This window comes from Phaenicophaeus curvirostris, chromosome 4 (genome assembly GCF_032191515.1).
Source record: "Phaenicophaeus curvirostris isolate KB17595 chromosome 4, BPBGC_Pcur_1.0, whole genome shotgun sequence".
Lineage (NCBI taxonomy): Eukaryota > Metazoa > Chordata > Aves > Cuculiformes > Cuculidae > Phaenicophaeus > Phaenicophaeus curvirostris.
The window spans coordinates 52,686,575-52,704,027 of NC_091395.1; the positions used below are offsets into that span (position 1 = coordinate 52,686,575).

General features: G+C 42.3%; 1 protein-coding gene across 5 annotated transcripts in view; it reads left to right on the top strand.

Moving 5' to 3' along the window:
- Window positions 1-1,862: 1,862 nt before the first annotated feature.
- ATP8A1 (ATPase phospholipid transporting 8A1) overlaps window positions 1,863-17,453 on the top strand; it is a 106,797-nt gene continuing 91,206 nt past the window's right edge. For all 5 annotated transcript variants that reach the window (XM_069856118.1, XM_069856119.1, XM_069856117.1 and 2 more), the window contains exons 1-3: window positions 1,863-2,080; window positions 13,635-13,749; window positions 17,066-17,165. In XM_069856118.1, the coding sequence (XP_069712219.1) occupies window positions 2,032-2,080; window positions 13,635-13,749; window positions 17,066-17,165 (264 nt within the window). In that variant the 5' untranslated portion in view covers window positions 1,863-2,031. The remainder of the gene's footprint in view (window positions 2,081-13,634; window positions 13,750-17,065; window positions 17,166-17,453) is intronic.

The following is a 17,453-nucleotide window of genomic DNA, read 5'->3' on the forward strand; positions in this document are numbered from 1 at the left end:
TACAGCCAAAAAGCTTAGACATAGAATGGGATTTAAAAGTGCATTTAAGTGACGATACTATTTGTCAATATCTTTGCAGTGATTTGGGGGAAAATGCATGTTAACTAGCACGTATATAAGTTTGCAGTGAGTTTCATAAGTCTTTTACCACTAGTGTAGCAAATATGAATTGCAAAAAAAAACCTCCACACAAGATCTTTTTTCACGAAAGGGCCTTGTTTATGCTTGTTTATGGTTATATATATATGTTGAATCTCCTAAATGACTCCTTCAGGGGAATCTCAACAGAACACTAAAAGCTGTTTCTTAGAGAAATTGACTTGCATCAGCCAAGCCTCTGTCCCTATGACTGACTGACCTACACTGAGTATTTATTAAAACTGGATGAGCTGTGCATGTTCCTTCCAGGTATTTGGGCGGGGGGCGGGGTGTCCAGTAAAAAAAGCACGAAGAGAGATCTCTCTACAATCTTTGTTTCTGGTTCAGCAAAAAAATTAAAAATAAATAAACAAAAAACCATAAATACAAACAACCCACAGAGATTGCTGCATAGAATGATACAGAAGAGCATCCTCTTTTGAAGAGAAGCCTCCAGCAGGTTTTCCGGCCTATGGCTTGGGAAAAAAAACCCACAAAAATAAAGACAAAACCAAAAGCTGCATTTATTTCCTAATGCAGTCTTCTGTGAAGCAAAGCATTCCTCTTTTCTGGTATCTGAGCTCAGCATTTGAGAAAAACAAATTCTTAGTTTATGCTTCTCCATGAAGCGCTGCTTGATCAGTTTGCACAGATTAAATTTATACAATTTTATCAAACAAAAAGACTGACTGTGGCTGTTAAGAAGGGCTGTATGTATCTCATTTTCTCAGTATGTATGGTCTGTAAAGAAATCAGCAACAATCCCACATCCATAATCTGAACTGGAGGACACAACGCTGGCCTTCATTGGATGTGCCAGCCTCAAATCCTCATATTCATGGGACAATAGTCGCTTTATTCTATTTCATAACTTCCATCATCCTCTGGGCAGGCTTTATGTCTGACTGAGATGGATGCAAAGCGTTATTATGCCAAGATCTATCTCCAAATCCTACCGCCTTCCCCTGTTTTTTTCTCAATTTAGGTTTTGCCGCGGCTGCTTTCCCCGAGAGACGGGGACCACACGCCAGAGACTCAGCCTGTTGCAGCCACCCAAGCGTCACGTTAACAGCCTAGAACTGTCGCTGCTGCAGCCCGAGGCACCGCAGCTGGGACCTCCTTTCCAGCAGCCCCCGCAGACGGAGAGCTCGGATTCACACGGACTCGGGGCTGCCAAGCCGCCGCGCTCCGATTTAGCAGCTTAAAAATAAATTAAAAAAAAAAAAAAAGCCAGGCGAGAGTTTGAAAGCCGCCCGTCACACGAGGAGCGGCGCCACCCCCCTCTGCCCCGAAGGAGGGCTTGAGAGCCGCGTTTCAAATCCCCTCTGCGGGCGAACGCCTCCCACCGCGCCCTCCCCGCTCACACCTCGCTCAGCCGCGTTACGAGCCCGAGGGAGGGGCCGAGTCCCCCGGCGGATAAGCGCTGCCGCGCAGCCCCGCCGCCCGATAAGCGCGCGCGGACCGAGGGTCGCCCCCCCACACACACACTCCCCCGCCCGCACGGCTCGGCGTGTTCCATTCCGCTCGCTGCGCGGGGGAGCAAGGAGTGGGGGCGGCATATCGGAAACGCTTCGCTTGCTGCAGAAACAGAACATCAAACGTCCGCAGCGCCCGCTCTGCGCCGGCAAAGCGAATAGCGGGTGTTGAGCTCGGGGGAGGGAGCTGTCGGCGGAGCGAGGAGGCGCGGGGCGGGGGGGGGGGGGGCGCGGAGTTGGTAGGTTCCGGAGGGGGCAGGCGATCGCGGGGCGCTGGCGCCCCGGCTGTCAGTTCGGAGCGGCGGGGCGAGTGGGGCGGGAGCGTTCGCCGCCCGCTGGCGCCGGAGGAGCCGCCGAGCCCCGCCGCCCTCGCCCCGGGCCTCGCCGCGGCCGGCAGGTGCAGGGCGCGGAGGCGGCGATGCCGGCGGTGCAGAAAACGGTGTCCGAGATCCGCTCCCGCGCGGAGGGTAAGTGCCGCCCGGCGCGGAGCCGCCGCCTGGTGGGGGGACGGGGCGAGGTGGGGAACGGGAGCCGATGTCGCGCCGCCCCCGCGACACCCCCGGGCGGCGGCGGCCCCGAGCAGCGCTCTCCGCGCCGGCGGTGGCAGCGGGGGCTTCTCTCTCCCGGCGGCTCGGGCAGCGCAGCCCGCCGGCCCCCGGCGGCGAGAGGAGAACCGGAGGGCTTTGTCCGAGGAATAATTTGGGATGCCTTTTCTAAATGTGGTGTAGGTCTCCCACACGTGGGTCGGGGCAATGCGTGGTTTCAGTACAGGATGGGGGATGATGTAGTTGAGAGAAGCCCCGCATAGAAGGACTTGGGGGTGCTGATTGATGAGAAGCTCAACATGAGCTGACAATGCGCGCTCGCAGCCCAGAAGGCCGACCATATCCTGGGCTGCATCAAAAGAAGCGTGGCCAGCAGGTCGAGGGAGGTGGTTCTGCCCTTCTTTTCCTCTCGTGAGACCTCACCTGGAATATTGTGTCCAGTTTTCAGCATAAGGATAGCAAGCTGTTGTAACGGATCGATAGGAGGGCTACAAGCATGATCAGAGGAGCACCTTCTGTAGAGGACAGGCCAAGAGAGATGGGGTTGTGCAACCAGGAGAAGAGAAAGCTCCAAAGAGACCTAGTAGCAACCTCCCAGTACCTGAAGGGGCTACAAGAAAGGTGGGGACATGTCTTTTGTTTACACAGACATGTAGTGATAGGATGAGGGGGAGTTTCTATAAATTGAAGAAGGGCAGATTTAGGCTAGACATAAGGAGGAATTTCTTCAGTATGAGAGTGGTGAGGCGCTGGCACAGGTTGCCCAGGGAAGCTGTGAGTGCCCCGTCCCTGGAGGTGTTCAAGGCCAGGTCAGATGAGGCCTTGAGCAGCCTGATCTGGTGAGACATGTCCCTGCCCATCACAGGGGGTTGGAACTACATCATCTTTAAAGTCTTTTCCAACCCAAACTATTCTATGATTCTTTGTCAGTGTACACTGATTGTCTCAAGCTTTCGTGATACAGGGAACGTGCCCGAAACCTCTGGACTGTGCTCATGTTTCATGCCAAAGGTTTAGCATTGCTTAGCCTTCACATTGCAACATGCCAAGAACTGCATTGTAAAAAGAATCACTCCAATGAAATTATCTTAGTATAATATTTATTGTATACAAAATTTAAATTAGAAATCTCTGATACCAAGGCAGCAGCCTGTTGGGACAGCTGGTTTTCTGTTGCTGTGGGTAATGACAACAATGTCACTGAAATGACACATGCTTCCTAGGGCAGGATTGCAGGTTTTAGCCCTTTGCCTGATAGTTTTCACAACTGAACCATTATATCAAGTTGATTTTTTTGCGGTTTTTGTTTTGTTTTGCTATATAGGGAGGTATAAACTTTTCTCACTTTATTCCTTCTTCCAATCAAAGGGGTTTTTTTTAATTTGTTTTTTTGTGCTAGGAAGAACATGCAGAAGGGTGGATTGCAAGTAGACTGTTCTTTCCTGTTTTTCCCATGTTACATGCTTTCTTCCCCCAAAAGTCTGGCTCTGCCTCTACCTGAGAAATGTTAGCTGGCCAAGAAATAGAAGAATGGATCTTTCTAGGAGGAAAGGAAGAACGTTCATCCTTCCAGGGACACTTTTGAAATACATTTACAGGCAGAACAGCCATGCTGCTATAGCCACGGTTATTAGCGGATGCATATAATGGAACTAGTTAGATGTCCAAATTTTCAGTGCTTAATTTTAGTTCTTTTCCAGTCATTCTTCTCCAGACAATTGGTTTTCACTGCAAGCTTAGAACAAATGCATTGGGAAAATTGATGCTCTCTTTAAAATGATTTAATTACAGGAATCTTAACGATTATTAAATCAACAAATGTATTGCGCCCTAAAGGTAATTGTCTATCTATGATGCAGTAAAAGGGAAAAAAAAAGATGACTTGGATAGCTTATGTGAAGTGTTCAAGGTTGGATGACTATAAAACCATTGAATACAAGGTTTAAGAGGCCTCTCAAAAATACTTTCTTCAGGACTGAAAATAAACATGGATCTCCTTTTAAGGAACTTAACTTGGAAAATGACGTGATAGTTTATCATCACAGTAGTGGCATTGTTGACTCACACTATACTATTTGTACACTACTACTTAGAAGAACAATAATCTTAGATTAATGTGAAGCTTACTAGTTCATTTGATTTATATTTAGTTCAATTTATAGTCAGTTCATTGACAATTAAACCAATGTCAATGAATCTCTTACTTCCTTTATTATTTTTGTGATAAATGGCTTCCACTTTAGCTTGTCCACACACTTGGACTTTGTGGCTGGTGTTTTTTAACAGTTCTTCATAAGTAAATGTTACTATATTCTGAAAAAGAGAACCTCAGCGTTCTGGCATGTGAGTCTCATCCCTAGCATTTGACAGTGACGTTTAGGAACTGTAAAACCCTAGCTCTTGCCATCACAGGAGTCTCTTAGACGAGCACTCTGCAAACTGGTGATAAGGCTGCCTTCTGAGACGCCCACCAAAATCTTACCTACAGTGTAGAGTAGGAAATTCTTGTACTGGCAGGGTCTCTATGCGTTCTTTGGAAGTTTTTGGTAGTACCTGTAATCATAAACAGCAGCTCTCTAAGTGCTGTTATGGCATGGACCATTCCTTAGAGAAGCCTAAGACTTGGGGGGAACTGATAGACAAGGTTAATATTACTTCCTTTGTTCTGAGTTGTTTGGGTTTGGTGTTAAAATCTCATTTTTCTCTCCTGTCACTGCAGCAACTAATTTCTGCTTTTCTAAGGATCATGAGCTACCTTATCAGTCTTGACTGTCTTGGCATCGTCTCAGAACTAAGCGCTCTCTGACAAGAAGCAATAGTAATACTGTTGTTAAAGAAGATCAGCTATTGTGCTCAGATGAAGTAAACTAAATAAGAACTGTCAGAACAATGCACACAGGTATTATTCGCAAGAACTGGTCAACAGTGGCACAGAATAATTGACACTGCAGTCTGTAAATTATTACAGAATAAAAATAGTAGGTGTTTCAGCATCTGTAAGGCAACATACTACCTGCATAGAGAAAGGAATTGATTTTAAATTAATTATTTTTGTGGCATTCATCCGAACCTGTGCAGGTTCTTGTGTTCTTCGTGGCTGATGAAAGATAATCAGGTGTGCTTAGAATCTTCTTCAAGTAGGTTTTTGTGGCTGTTATCCTTTTTGCAAAGAACATCTGCAGTTCACTGTAAGCATAGCAAACACAGCAGTTCTGAAGTGTTATGTATACCAATAAGGTCTTGCTCAAAACATGGAAGATCTGGCCCTCCTAAACAAATTTAGAACACCGTTAACGTTTGTTTTCACCACCAGTAACCTGAATTCAGAATCATACCTGGGCTACAAATATTTGGTGCTGTGGAAGTAACATCAGTGTCGTGTATCCTATAGTTGCAAAACACATGGGGAATCTTTAAGTAGTGTAGTCTGCATCTAGTCTTATTAAATACAGTAGTCAACTGTGTTTGTTATAGCTGTATATAGCTACACAGTTAGTATTTGCATCCATTAAATAGTATGACATGGAATTATTCAAAGCATTTTATTTCTTCTGAGAAACTCTTGGAGAGTGGAATTATGGTTAGCAGTTCCTACTTGGGTTCTCCAGAGAACTGAAGCATTAATGCTTTTCTTCTGTGTATTGATGGAGTTGAGTGAACTATAGAAGGTCATTGAGAAATGGTAGAAATTGGAAGCAAAATACAGTCTTAAATGGGTGTCTGGTTGGTGAAAGCTCAAGTTGGTTCATTGGGAGCTTTTATTTGTTTCATTGGTCATTTATTTATTTGGGCTTTGTTATTGAAGATGTTATTTTTTCTGGCAGAACTGAAAACGTATTCTGTATGAAGTACACGTTTTGCTATGAGTTTTTTTTCAGGTACAGCTTGTACTCTGGGAAGTAACTGTCCAGTCTCCACATTCTCAGAATTCACAGCTATTCGGTTTCCTTTTTTTTTCTTGTCTTTTCCTACTCTGGCATTTAATTTACTTCCTTTCTTTGATTTTGAACAGATTAAAGGAAATCCTGAACCAAAACCTCAATTACTTATTGGGTGATTTGGAAATTTGTGCTGTTTTGTGCTTACCTGTCAGTAATTTCCAGATTCTGTGTTCCCCTAGCAAACAACTTTCAGAATGCAGAACAAAATACTATGTAGAGTCATTCTAGCTTACGGAATAACTTTATAAATTAACTTTTTGATTCAGTTAATAGAATCATAGAATGATAAAATGGTTTGAGTTGGAAGATCATCTTAAAGATCATAGAATTCCACACCCCCTGCCATGGGCAAGGTCACCTCCCACTAGATCAGGCTGCTCAAGGCCCCATCCAACCTGGCATTGAACTCTTCCAGGGATGGGGCATCCACAACTTCCCTGAGCAGCCTGTTCCAGTGCTTAATAACCCTTTCAGGGAAGAAAACCTCCCCTGACACAACTTGAGGCCTTTTCCTCTTGAGCCATTACTTGTTACTTGGGAGAAGAGACCAATACCCACATCCCTACAGCCTCCTTTCAGGTAATCGTAGACGATGATGACATCTACCCACAGCTTCCTTTTCTCCAGGCTGAACAACCCCAATTCCCTCAGCTCCTTCTCATAAGGTTTGCGCTCCAGATCCTTCACCATTTTCATTGCCCTTCTCCAGACATGTTTCAGCAACTCAGTGTCCACCTTGTAGTGAAGCACCTAAAACTGAACACAGTATTTGAGGTGTGGCCACACCAATGCCATGTACAGGAGATGATCACTTCTCTACTCCTACTGGCCACACCGTTTCTGATACAAGCCTATATGCTTGGTCTGCTGACCAACACCCCCGAGTCCTTTTCCACTGGACAGCTTTCCAGACATTTATCCCCAAGCCTGTAGCATTGTTTAGAGTTGTTGTGGCCAAAGTGCAGGACACTAGGCCTTGTTGAACCTCACACAATTGACCTTGGCCCATCAATCCAACCTGTCCAGATATTCTTCTGGTCTGGATTCTGTACTTAAAGTTTTTATATTTTTTTTTCCTTTGTAAACTTTCTGAATGTTTGGATCAACGTTCTTCTGTTGTCTTGGAACCTTCTAATGGATTACAGAAGGACGACAAACTCTTTAATTTTTGCTGTATGTTAAATGCATCTTTTCAAACATACCTTCATCAAAACTGTAGCAACATTCACCAGGAGATGTTATGGTGAAAGTATGGGTATGCTTTTATTGTTTCTGTGATTATTTGTAAGCAATATTTTTGCAACAGGCCTGCCTCTGGTTTTTTGATCAATAGACTGACTGATTTCATACAAATTCATTTGATGCCAATGGATCCTGACTCTTCTGGAGGAAGAATTACAGCACTTTGTAGCTTCTTTTTTGCAGAGTGGTGAACTTTTATGTAGACCGGCTGCACTGATATGTGAGACCTTTTCTTGGGTTAGTCAGCAGTTAAGCTCTAGTTCATATTTTTGAGTTTTAACATTTCATAGAAGGGTAGCTCTTAAGTCGGGGGTGGGGGGTGATGTATTGCACTTAGACTTAGGTTCACAAGTGTGGTTTGATTGATGTCCTACTTAATATTCTAAGGTGAACTGTTGAAATGCTTCACATCTTGGATGTAATTTCCTGTTAGGTGCCAGATTGCACAAGGTATTGCAATAGTGTGACAAATCTACAAATAGTGTGCAGATTGGTAGAGATTTCAAATGAATGTATAAACAACCACAATGGTTAACATCCTTCCTTGTCAAAACGAATATTGCTGTTTAATTTTAGTTCCTGACATTATTTTGGGCCTTTTGAGTACCAACCAGTTGTTGTCAGATTCTTTACCCACCTTATGTAAGTAAAACAAATGGAAGATTTTCTAGCAGGTCATATTTGAAAGAACGAATATAATTAAATAAAGCTTTTGAAGATTTAATCTGTTTAAGCTAGATGAGTGGGCGAGACATGGCAGGAATTGGAAATGCTTTATGATAGTTTTCTGAAGATGTGGAATACAAACAAACCTTGGGAATGTGATAGATAACTGTTAGTTGCAGTTCTAGTGAATATGTCATGTGGGGAAACTCCCAGTCACACTTGAAGTGGTACTTAAGAATATGGAGTCCTACAGCTGACAAATTAGTGGAAAATTTCACTTACAAACTGTAATATACAGACTTGAAAAACAAAACAAAACAGTAAAAACTTCTGTAGGGTGGGTCTGGCCAGCACACAGACCAGGTTGGTGTAGTGTTCTTTGAAGACATTTGTCGTGCTGAGAGCACAGAAGCAATGCCTGAGCTTTGGCTTGCCTTGCAGCTGTGCCGCAAAGAGTTCTCTTTGTCCTCGGGCTGTTCTGAAAATCAGCAGCTACTTGGCAAGGAGAGTGTGCCAAATTTCTGGCTAGACATTGGGCATCTAGTAGCTGACCAGGATAGATGCATAGCTGCCATTGAGATGAGACACGGGTGTTCTGACTCTTGACTGAAGTTCTTCACAGGTAATGCAACCAAGGTATAATGGTATTGTACAGGGCAGTGTTACGGATATTTAAAGAAATGGTGTTGTGGGAGAGGAGGATGTAGAAGCTGTGTGTCAAAGGTTGAATTAATATTCCATGTCCATTTTTAAAGTATTTTTACTGATAGTCTTATGTAAAAGCAGAGCATTTCAAAGAACATTTTATGCCAAACATTTCAGTCATTTAAATTAAGCATATTTACCAGTTGAGACAACATAATAACTTCAGTAATGTGTAAGCATTTCAATATTTTATGTACATACACGTAAAAATAGTGCAAGAAAGACATTGAGGTCCTGGAGCATGTCCAGAGAAGGGCGACTGAAGCTGCTGAAGGGGCTGGAGAACAAGTCTGTGAGGAGTCACTGAGGGAACTGGGGTTGTTTAGCCTGGAGAAAGGTATGCTGAAGGGAGACCTTATCACTACCATCACTATCTGCAATTGCCTGAAAGGTGGTGGTAAGGAGGTGAGTATTGTTCTCTTCTCTGATGTGACAAGCAGTAGGACAAGAGGCCTCAAGTTGCACCAGGGGAGGTTCAGATTAGATATTAGGAATAGTTTCTTCACTGAAAGGGTTATCAGCCTGGAACAGGCTGCCCATGGAGGTGTTGCTGAGTCACCATCCTGGGAGGCATTTAAAAAATGAGTAAATGAAGTGCTTAGAGATGTGGTTTAGTAGTGAACAAATATAGTTGGACTTGATGACCTCAAAGACCTTTTCCAACCAAGTGATTGTATGATTCTCTATAAAAAAACATATGCAAACACTGAGCTTTGTGTGTCAGTCTAGTCCATGTACTCTAAGTGAATGTATTTTAAATTTTAGGCAAGGAAATGTTGGGACAAATGAAATCGTCAAAGTTTTCAAAGCACTGTAATGAACCTAGGGCAGGAGAACTGGTTTTACTGAAGCTGCAGAATTTAAAGGGTTATTTCTGAGACTCAGAACTTAGGAGTTAAGAATGTTTTTTAAGTGAAAATTGAAAAAAATGTGAGTTCAAAGCAGTAGGAAGTGAAGTGGTGAATGTTTATGAAGCTCCTCAGCACCTTTTTGCTGTCATTTTGATTAAAGAAAAACAAATAAGTGCCTTAATATTGATATATGAGAATAAATGTCTGTATGTTTGGCAGTCTTTTTAACACACGTATAATATATAATGTTTCATGTCTGCCAGCATTTGCTTTGATTCTATGATTGTCAGTATTCAAGGCTAATACTGACAGGAGTTTTAAAATTAATCCTTTAAATTTAAAGTAGTGCGTTCTACAAATATGCAAGCACATTCCATATTTCTTGAACTTAGTCAGGCTAGGCTGGTACTTTTGACACAATAGTTTCCAACTAATTCCCAAATGCTGTTACAGGAGCCATATTTCGTGTTTGCTCCTTCATCAAGCAGCTGAACTGAAAATACCCTATACTGGGAATGAAAGTGTGCTCACGATTTGATGGCATTGGATGCAGTCAGACACAAACATATGATTGGATGTACACCTGCAGCTTGGCTGAAAACCTTGTCATGTTGAAGATGTACTTATATCCAGTTGTGTCATAGGTGTACATGTTTATGGAGTTGTGTGCTGGATGTCTTTCATAGCCAGTTGTATTATGATTGGTACTCTGAGGAGAGGTAATGACAAGGATAGGAAATGGCATGCTTAGTCTGCCATGTATGCCCATGTGGTTCCTTGAATCAAGGAGAATTGTGTGGGTGCCTGTTCAGGTGTGCCCAGTCTGTTAGGCTGTCTGCCCTTCCTCTGAAGGGTCTTCTTGAGATACACAAGGTCCAAAAAGATGATACTGTGCCTGTAGTTCATTTTATTTAACAAACTAAGAAAATCGCCTATGATCACCTTCAAAATGGTTCCCCTCTGAGTTCACACACAGCTGTGTATGATGCTGCCAAAGTTCAAAGCAATTCCACAGATAGTTTTCTGAAAGGCTGCTGAGAATCTCCATCATTTTTGCTTTCACATTTTCTACCAACAAAAAAAATGTGTTCCTTTCGGTACTGACTTGATCTTTGGGAAGAGGCAATAATTGCAGGGAGGCAAGGTCTGGTGAGTAGAGTGGGTGATCAAGCACAGTGATGTTATTAGCTAAAAACTGTTTTACAGAGAAAGCATTGTGGACTAGCATACACTGACATTTTTCCACTGAGGGTAAGAAAACGTCTCTGAACACCTGTCCACTCCCACAGAGTGAAGCAGTAGAGTTGAGCATTGTCTCACTGTGACAGGTTAGAAGGTGTTCTGTAACAATCTCTTTGTCTCTCCTCTCTTACTCTTGGTTACTAAGCTACAGTGTTAGTCTTGGGGGTTTTTTTTGTGTCAGACCTTGTATACTGGTTTGAATAGAAGCATTTTGGATGTGTTCCTTTCATTGGGCAGGTTGGAAGGAAGGAAGGAAGTAAAGACATTGCAGTGGATGAATGTGGTGGTGGTGATTTCCTGTGTAGTCATAGTGTCTGCAAATTCTAAATGGCAAATGGCATGAAATTACAAGTTTCTACCAAGTCTTTGCACAATATACAGAAACTTTCCCTTTCAAGGAAGTTATGTATGAAATGTATTTTCTACATGTAATAGATAAAAGGTTTTGTAGTGGAGCAGTGAGCTGTAGGGTTTTGCATAACCTGTTTGTAAAGATTTATAGAACATGCTAGCTGTAAGTTTCAAGATTTCATGTACAACTTTAATTATCCATGACATGCAGATACACTATGATTTATTTATTTGCATTCTAACATCTTTTTTTTTTCCCATATATCTTTCTCATTTGGCATACAGAATGAACAGTGCTTATTTAACAAGCAGCTATGCACACACAGTTTATTGTTATTGTTTCAAAACTTTTTGGTGATTGATTTATGCCATGCCTTTGTTTACTTTACAAGCTCCAGCCTGAATGCACTACTTAGGCCAGTTGGTCATCATTGTAATGGCTGAGTGATAGACAAAACACTAGTGAAAAGTCTCGAGAGGGAAGAAGTCAGTGGTATTCCCATTTACAGATGAAAGTTACATTGCATGTTGGTAGATTCCTCATAGCTTATAGAAGAATGTACACAAAGCTCAGCTTTCACTGACTAGTGGAGGTGAGTGCAGAGGTTGTATTTCAAGTTAAGGCCACACAAAATTACGAACGTACTGATGTCATTTCTCTGGAAATAGTCTGCCTAGTGTCTTCCAGAAAGCTTGTAGAATTGTAGGTAAATAAATGGTATGACATTAACCAGCTTGCTTTCCAAGAATCATCTCCTTCAAGCTCAACAGTGGTCCATCTTCAATGAGCAAGAAATCAAGCAAAAGTGGCACTAGGGCTGCATGGATAAACAAGGAGCCCCTAACAAAACTGTAATGTGAAGAGGGAGCATGAGAGCTGGAGGTGAGGGCAGGTGACTGGAGAGGGTTATAGAGGAATGGGGTTAGTGAAGCCAAATAACACCTGGGGTTTTTATGGTGTAGGAACTCTTCTTGTTCTTCAGATGGAACAGCAGGAAATGATGACCGTGAGGAAAGGGGGTCTATTGCTGAACTGAGCAGAGTACCTGGAGACAAAGTGCATGGAAGAACATGCAGTACTTAGAGCCTTCTACACTGTGATCACTACTGATATGATCAGCCTTCAGGAGCCACACGTTCCAGATAGGAGAGGGAAAGTCTGGAGCAAGAAAGACTGACCTCAGTGGAGAAGGACCAGGTTAGGGAATACTTTAACTGGGATTACATGAGTCCATGGCATCTGACCAGATTCATTCGAGTGCAGAAGCAGCTGGCGGGTCTCACTGTTAGGCCGCTCTGTGATCCTTGAAAGGTCATAGCCCTCTGGCAAGGTTCCTGAGGACTGGATGACTATAATTGGTCTCTCTGTAGGGTAGCTTACATTGGTTTCCTGCGTTTGCTTACTTTTAATTGTAACAATGAATTTTCTGTATTTCTGAGAGCAGGTGACTTGTGCAAACAAATAGAATTACTAGTTTTGATGAGGTAGCTTTATTAGGCACATGCTTTTTGAATTTATTTTCATTGTTCAGACTTACTCTTGGTAAACTGTTTTTCTGCCATTGAGATTAATGTTTACATTTTCACTAAGTTTTTAGAAGTATTTTTCCTATTTATGTGTTCTTTTGCAAAGTCTTAATTGTTAACAGTACTATAGGATGTCTGCATGTAACACTAGTTTAAAAGAAGTGCACAGAGGAAAGTGTGTTATGTGAATATTGGGCAGATACAGCACAGGAAAACAGGTTTTAGCAGTATGAAAAATATTGTATAAAGCTTATAGTAAATATCCTTTTGAATATTTGACTTTTCTGCAAATTCAGCAATGAGCAATGTTAAATTTTACGTTCAAAACTTGAAACCCATTTGCTGAATGATCTCTGTACAACGTAGAGAACTTCTGAGTTTGTAGTGCGTATTTGTCAGAAAACTGTTATTTGTAGAATTGTACATTGTTACATATTGCACAGAATTACTGGTAGTACTGGTATAATCTTCTTGCTTATGTTAGTGCTCAAATATTTGTCTTAGTATCTTTCTTTTAAAATATTTACCTTAGTACTTGAAGTAATTCCAGAACTTTGCAGGTTTGTAACTCAAGATCACTCAGCTGGGAGAGATGGAAAACTTAATCTTTTCTTCTTTGTACACTCACTTCTGGATTCAAATATCTCAGCAGAGCATAGTTTGTACTGCCTTGAAGTGGCGCAGTCTGTTTAAGTGTACTCATTAATTCAGGAGATTTTGCAGTTATTAGTCATTACCATATATATATAAAATATATTGACTTTATATCCTCAGATCTAGTCAAAATTATATAAAAGACTGAAACTTTTGTGTTTTTAAATGAGCATTACTTGTTATTGTGAGAAATGCATTGAATTCACATATACAATAGAAGTCTTTTTGTTGTGAAGTGCCTAGAATCTTGTGTATATTAATATGTTTATATGGGAAAACCATGTTCTGTTTTTACAGGCTATGAGAAGACAGATGATATTTCAGAGAAAACTTCTCTAGCTGATCAAGAGGAACTGAGAACTATATTCATCAATCAGCCCCAGCTAACCAAATTTTGCAATAACCATGTCAGGTATTAACTAGTTTTTGTTATTACATACTGAATTTCAGAACACTGCATGTTACATAGAAAAAATGGACTGATTATTCCGCGTCTGCCATTTCCTCTGACCAGTAGTTACAGTCTCAAACTCTGGAGAGGGGAATGGAGTGGACAAATGAGAGCAGCAGAGGTGTTTCATTCATTTATTCATTTATATTTTGTGACCACTTGAGGAACCTGAACATATATAAGTCTGTGAGACCTGATAAGATGCATCCCAGAGTCATGAGGGAACTGGTTGATTTGGTTGCCATGCCATTCTCCATGATATTTAAAAAGTTGTGGCAGTAAGGGGAAGACCCTGGTGACTGGAAGAAAAGCAACTATATAGTCCTCATTTTTAAGGGTAGAAAAGATGACCCAGGGAACTACTGACCTGTCAGCCTCATCTCTGTGTCTGGGAAGATCATGGAACAGGTCTTCCTAGAAGCTGTGGTGAAGCACATGGAGGATTAGGAGGTGATTAATGGCTGCCGGCATGGCTTCACCAAGGGCAAGTCCTACCTGACCAGCCTAGCAACTTTCTATGAGGGGGTGATCACATCAGTAGACACAGGAAAAGTAGTGGATGTCATCTACTTGGATTTCTGTAAAGCCTTTGATGTGATCCCCCACAACATACTTCTCTCGAAACTGGAGAGCGATGGATTTGATGGGTGGACTGTTCAGGGGATAAGAAATCCAGAGAGTAGTGGTCAACAGCTTGTTGTCCAGATGGAAATCCATGACGAGTGGTGCCCCTCAGGAGTCCATACTGGGACCTGTGCTGTTTAATATTTCATCGATAATATAAACAGCAAGATGGAGTGCACCCTAAGCAAGTTTGCAGGTGACAGCAAGCTGAGTGGTGCAGTTGTCGCACCAGAAAGACGGGGTGTCATCGAGAGGGACCTGGAGAAGTGGGCCTGTGTGAACCTCAACAAGGCCACACCTGGGTCAGGGCGATCCACAGTTTCAGTGCAGGGTGGGGGACGATGTAATTGAGAGCAGCCCTGCGGAGAAGGACTTGGGGGTGCTGAGAAGCTCGACAGGAGCCAGTAATGTGTGCTCGCAGCCCAGAAGGCCAACTGTGTCCTGGGCTGCGAAGCGTGAGCAGCACGTCAAGGGAGGTGATTCTGCCCCTCTATTCCTCTCTTGTGAGACCCCACCTGGAGTATTGTGTCTAGTTCTGGAATACTCAGCATAAGAAGGACATGAAACGGGTACAGAGGAGGGTTGCAAAGATTATCAGAGGGATAGAGCACCTCTCATGTGAGGACAGGCTGAGATATTTTGGGTTTTTCAGCCTGGTGAAGAGATGGTGCCAAGAAGACCTTACAGCAGCCTCCCGGTACCTGAAGGGGGTGTATAAGAAAGCTGGGGAGGAAGTTTTTACAAAGGCGTGTAGTGATAGGACAAGGGGGAATAGCTTTAAATTGGGAAGGGGAAGATTTAGATTAGACATTAGAAAGAAGTTCTTCACGGTGAGCGTGGTGAGACACTGGACCAGGTTGCCCGGGGAAATTGTGGATGCCTCCTCCCTGGAAGTGTTCAAGGCCAGGCTGGATAGGGACTTGAGCAGCCTGGTCTTGTGTGAGTTGTCCTTGCCTGTGTTAGTGGGGTTGGTACTAGATGATCTTTAAGGACCCTTCCAATCCAAACCATTATATGATTTTGTGATAAACCTGACCCTGCAAATTTTTAAGAACGGGATGAGAAAGTTGCAGATGGAGAAAGGGTTGCCTGTGTAGCTGCACTATCAGCATATCCCTAGAGTATGAATTTGTTCTTCGGCTTTCAGTTCAGCTGAAGTTCAGTTCATCTTTCGTCTTTGAACGTATTTCTGGTAGCTGGATGCCCATGTAGACGTATTTCTCTTGAGCACAGCATTTTTTGTGCTTTGGAAACTGTCTTTCTCAGTCAACCAGCTGTAAAGATGCTGTGGTTGCTTACGAAGCTAGTTTTGAGTTTTAAGTTTGGATTTTGGGACTCTGATGATGACTTATGGTGTGGGGGTTTTGTTAGTTTTTGTTGAATTTTAAGTAATACACTGAATATTTACAAATAATGTATATTGAAAACTGAGAACATCTTCAGTTGTTAAAATTCAAAGTAAATGAATGGCAAAGATATCCCTGTCCCAAGTAGGTGTATTTTTGTGAAGGTACTTAGATAAATGGAGAAATTTCATAGGCATTGAGAATAACTGGGGTGGGGGGATGAACTTGAGACACTTTATAATGCATTTTGTTTGTGCATGCAACTTGCCTTTTCTCTCTTTTCCTGTGTTTCTTGATGGTGCTGAGCTTTTTGGAGGATATATTCATTCACTTTTAAATTGACTGATTTATGCAATGTTAAATTAAATATTAGTAACATTAGAAGGGTTTAAAATGCTCTTCCAAGTCTTTAGCCTCTAAGTGTTTTCCGTAATTATTTTCAGTTTTACAGCTTTAGGACCGTAGATGGTAGCAGTCTGTTCTTAAACAAATGTAAGGCTGGCAAAGACCTGGGAGTTCAAACATTTCATGGTGATGGCTTAGCAGAGATCATTATGCTGAGATGAACTGTATTCTGTTTTTCCAGCCTAGCAAAACTTTATATCCAATATTTATCAGGTTTTTCTAGAAAAAGTGAACTTCACGTTCAGTGAAGCATATGGAGTTTTTTTATCTTTTAATAGAATTTTATAATTTTAATCATTTCTTAAACGCATCATTTAAATTCAGTTGATCCTGTCATTGAGTTTTTTGCATTGAATCATGCAAAGTCATAACCAGCACAGAAGCTCTACTGTGCCTCAGTCCTGCTTTAGCACCCTCTTTGTTATGCTTGTCATTCTTCTTTCCCCAAGGATTTTGCCCAAGCTGGAGCCTTTGTACAGAGCTGCCCACCCAGCATGCTGGGTAGGGCCCCCCTCTGGGTGCACAGCTGCAGGCTGGGGGCCTGCCTTACCTTCTGCCTCAATAGCGGTGCAACCACCCAGCTGCAACCTTCTCTTCCTTCTCTCTCCTCGTTTCCTGTAACTGAGTGGCAGCAGGGCTTGACTGCTTTCACAGAGCAGGCAGAGGTCACACGGGAACTTCTTGCCTCAACACGGAAGCTTTCACAACAGTTAGCTGGTTCATGGGCACCTGCAGGACTCTGCAGTCTTTCACTTTCTCTTTTAGCCAAACCAAATCCATTTGCTGACACAGAAATCACAAAAGGTTCTCTTCTGTTTGAAAGCTTGTGTACTTGAGAGGGAAGGAATACATTTGAAGAATTTTTTGTATTGTAGTAATAGAACTTTTTTTTTGTCTTTCAGCACTGCTAAGTACAACATAATCACTTTCCTGCCAAGGTTCCTTTATTCCCAGTTCAGAAGAGCTGCTAATGCATTTTTCCTTTTTATTGCACTACTTCAGGTAAGATCAACAATAAGATGGTAATGTTTAAAACTTGTTGAAGGAGCATTTGTACCAGAGACAGTATTTTGCAGAGATACTGAGGTTGTGTATGGTTCTTTCTGAGCTCCTTAGACTCGCAGAATAACTGAATTGTATAAACATGTTTATGATAAGCATTTGGGTTTGTAGTTTTTCTTAATCCTTGAAGATAACACAAAACATACACAGATTTTTCTGTAGAACAGGTTAAGTCTAGCTGAAGTACTATCAGGTGAAAAAGAATGTTGTGGCAGGAAAGTCCTATTT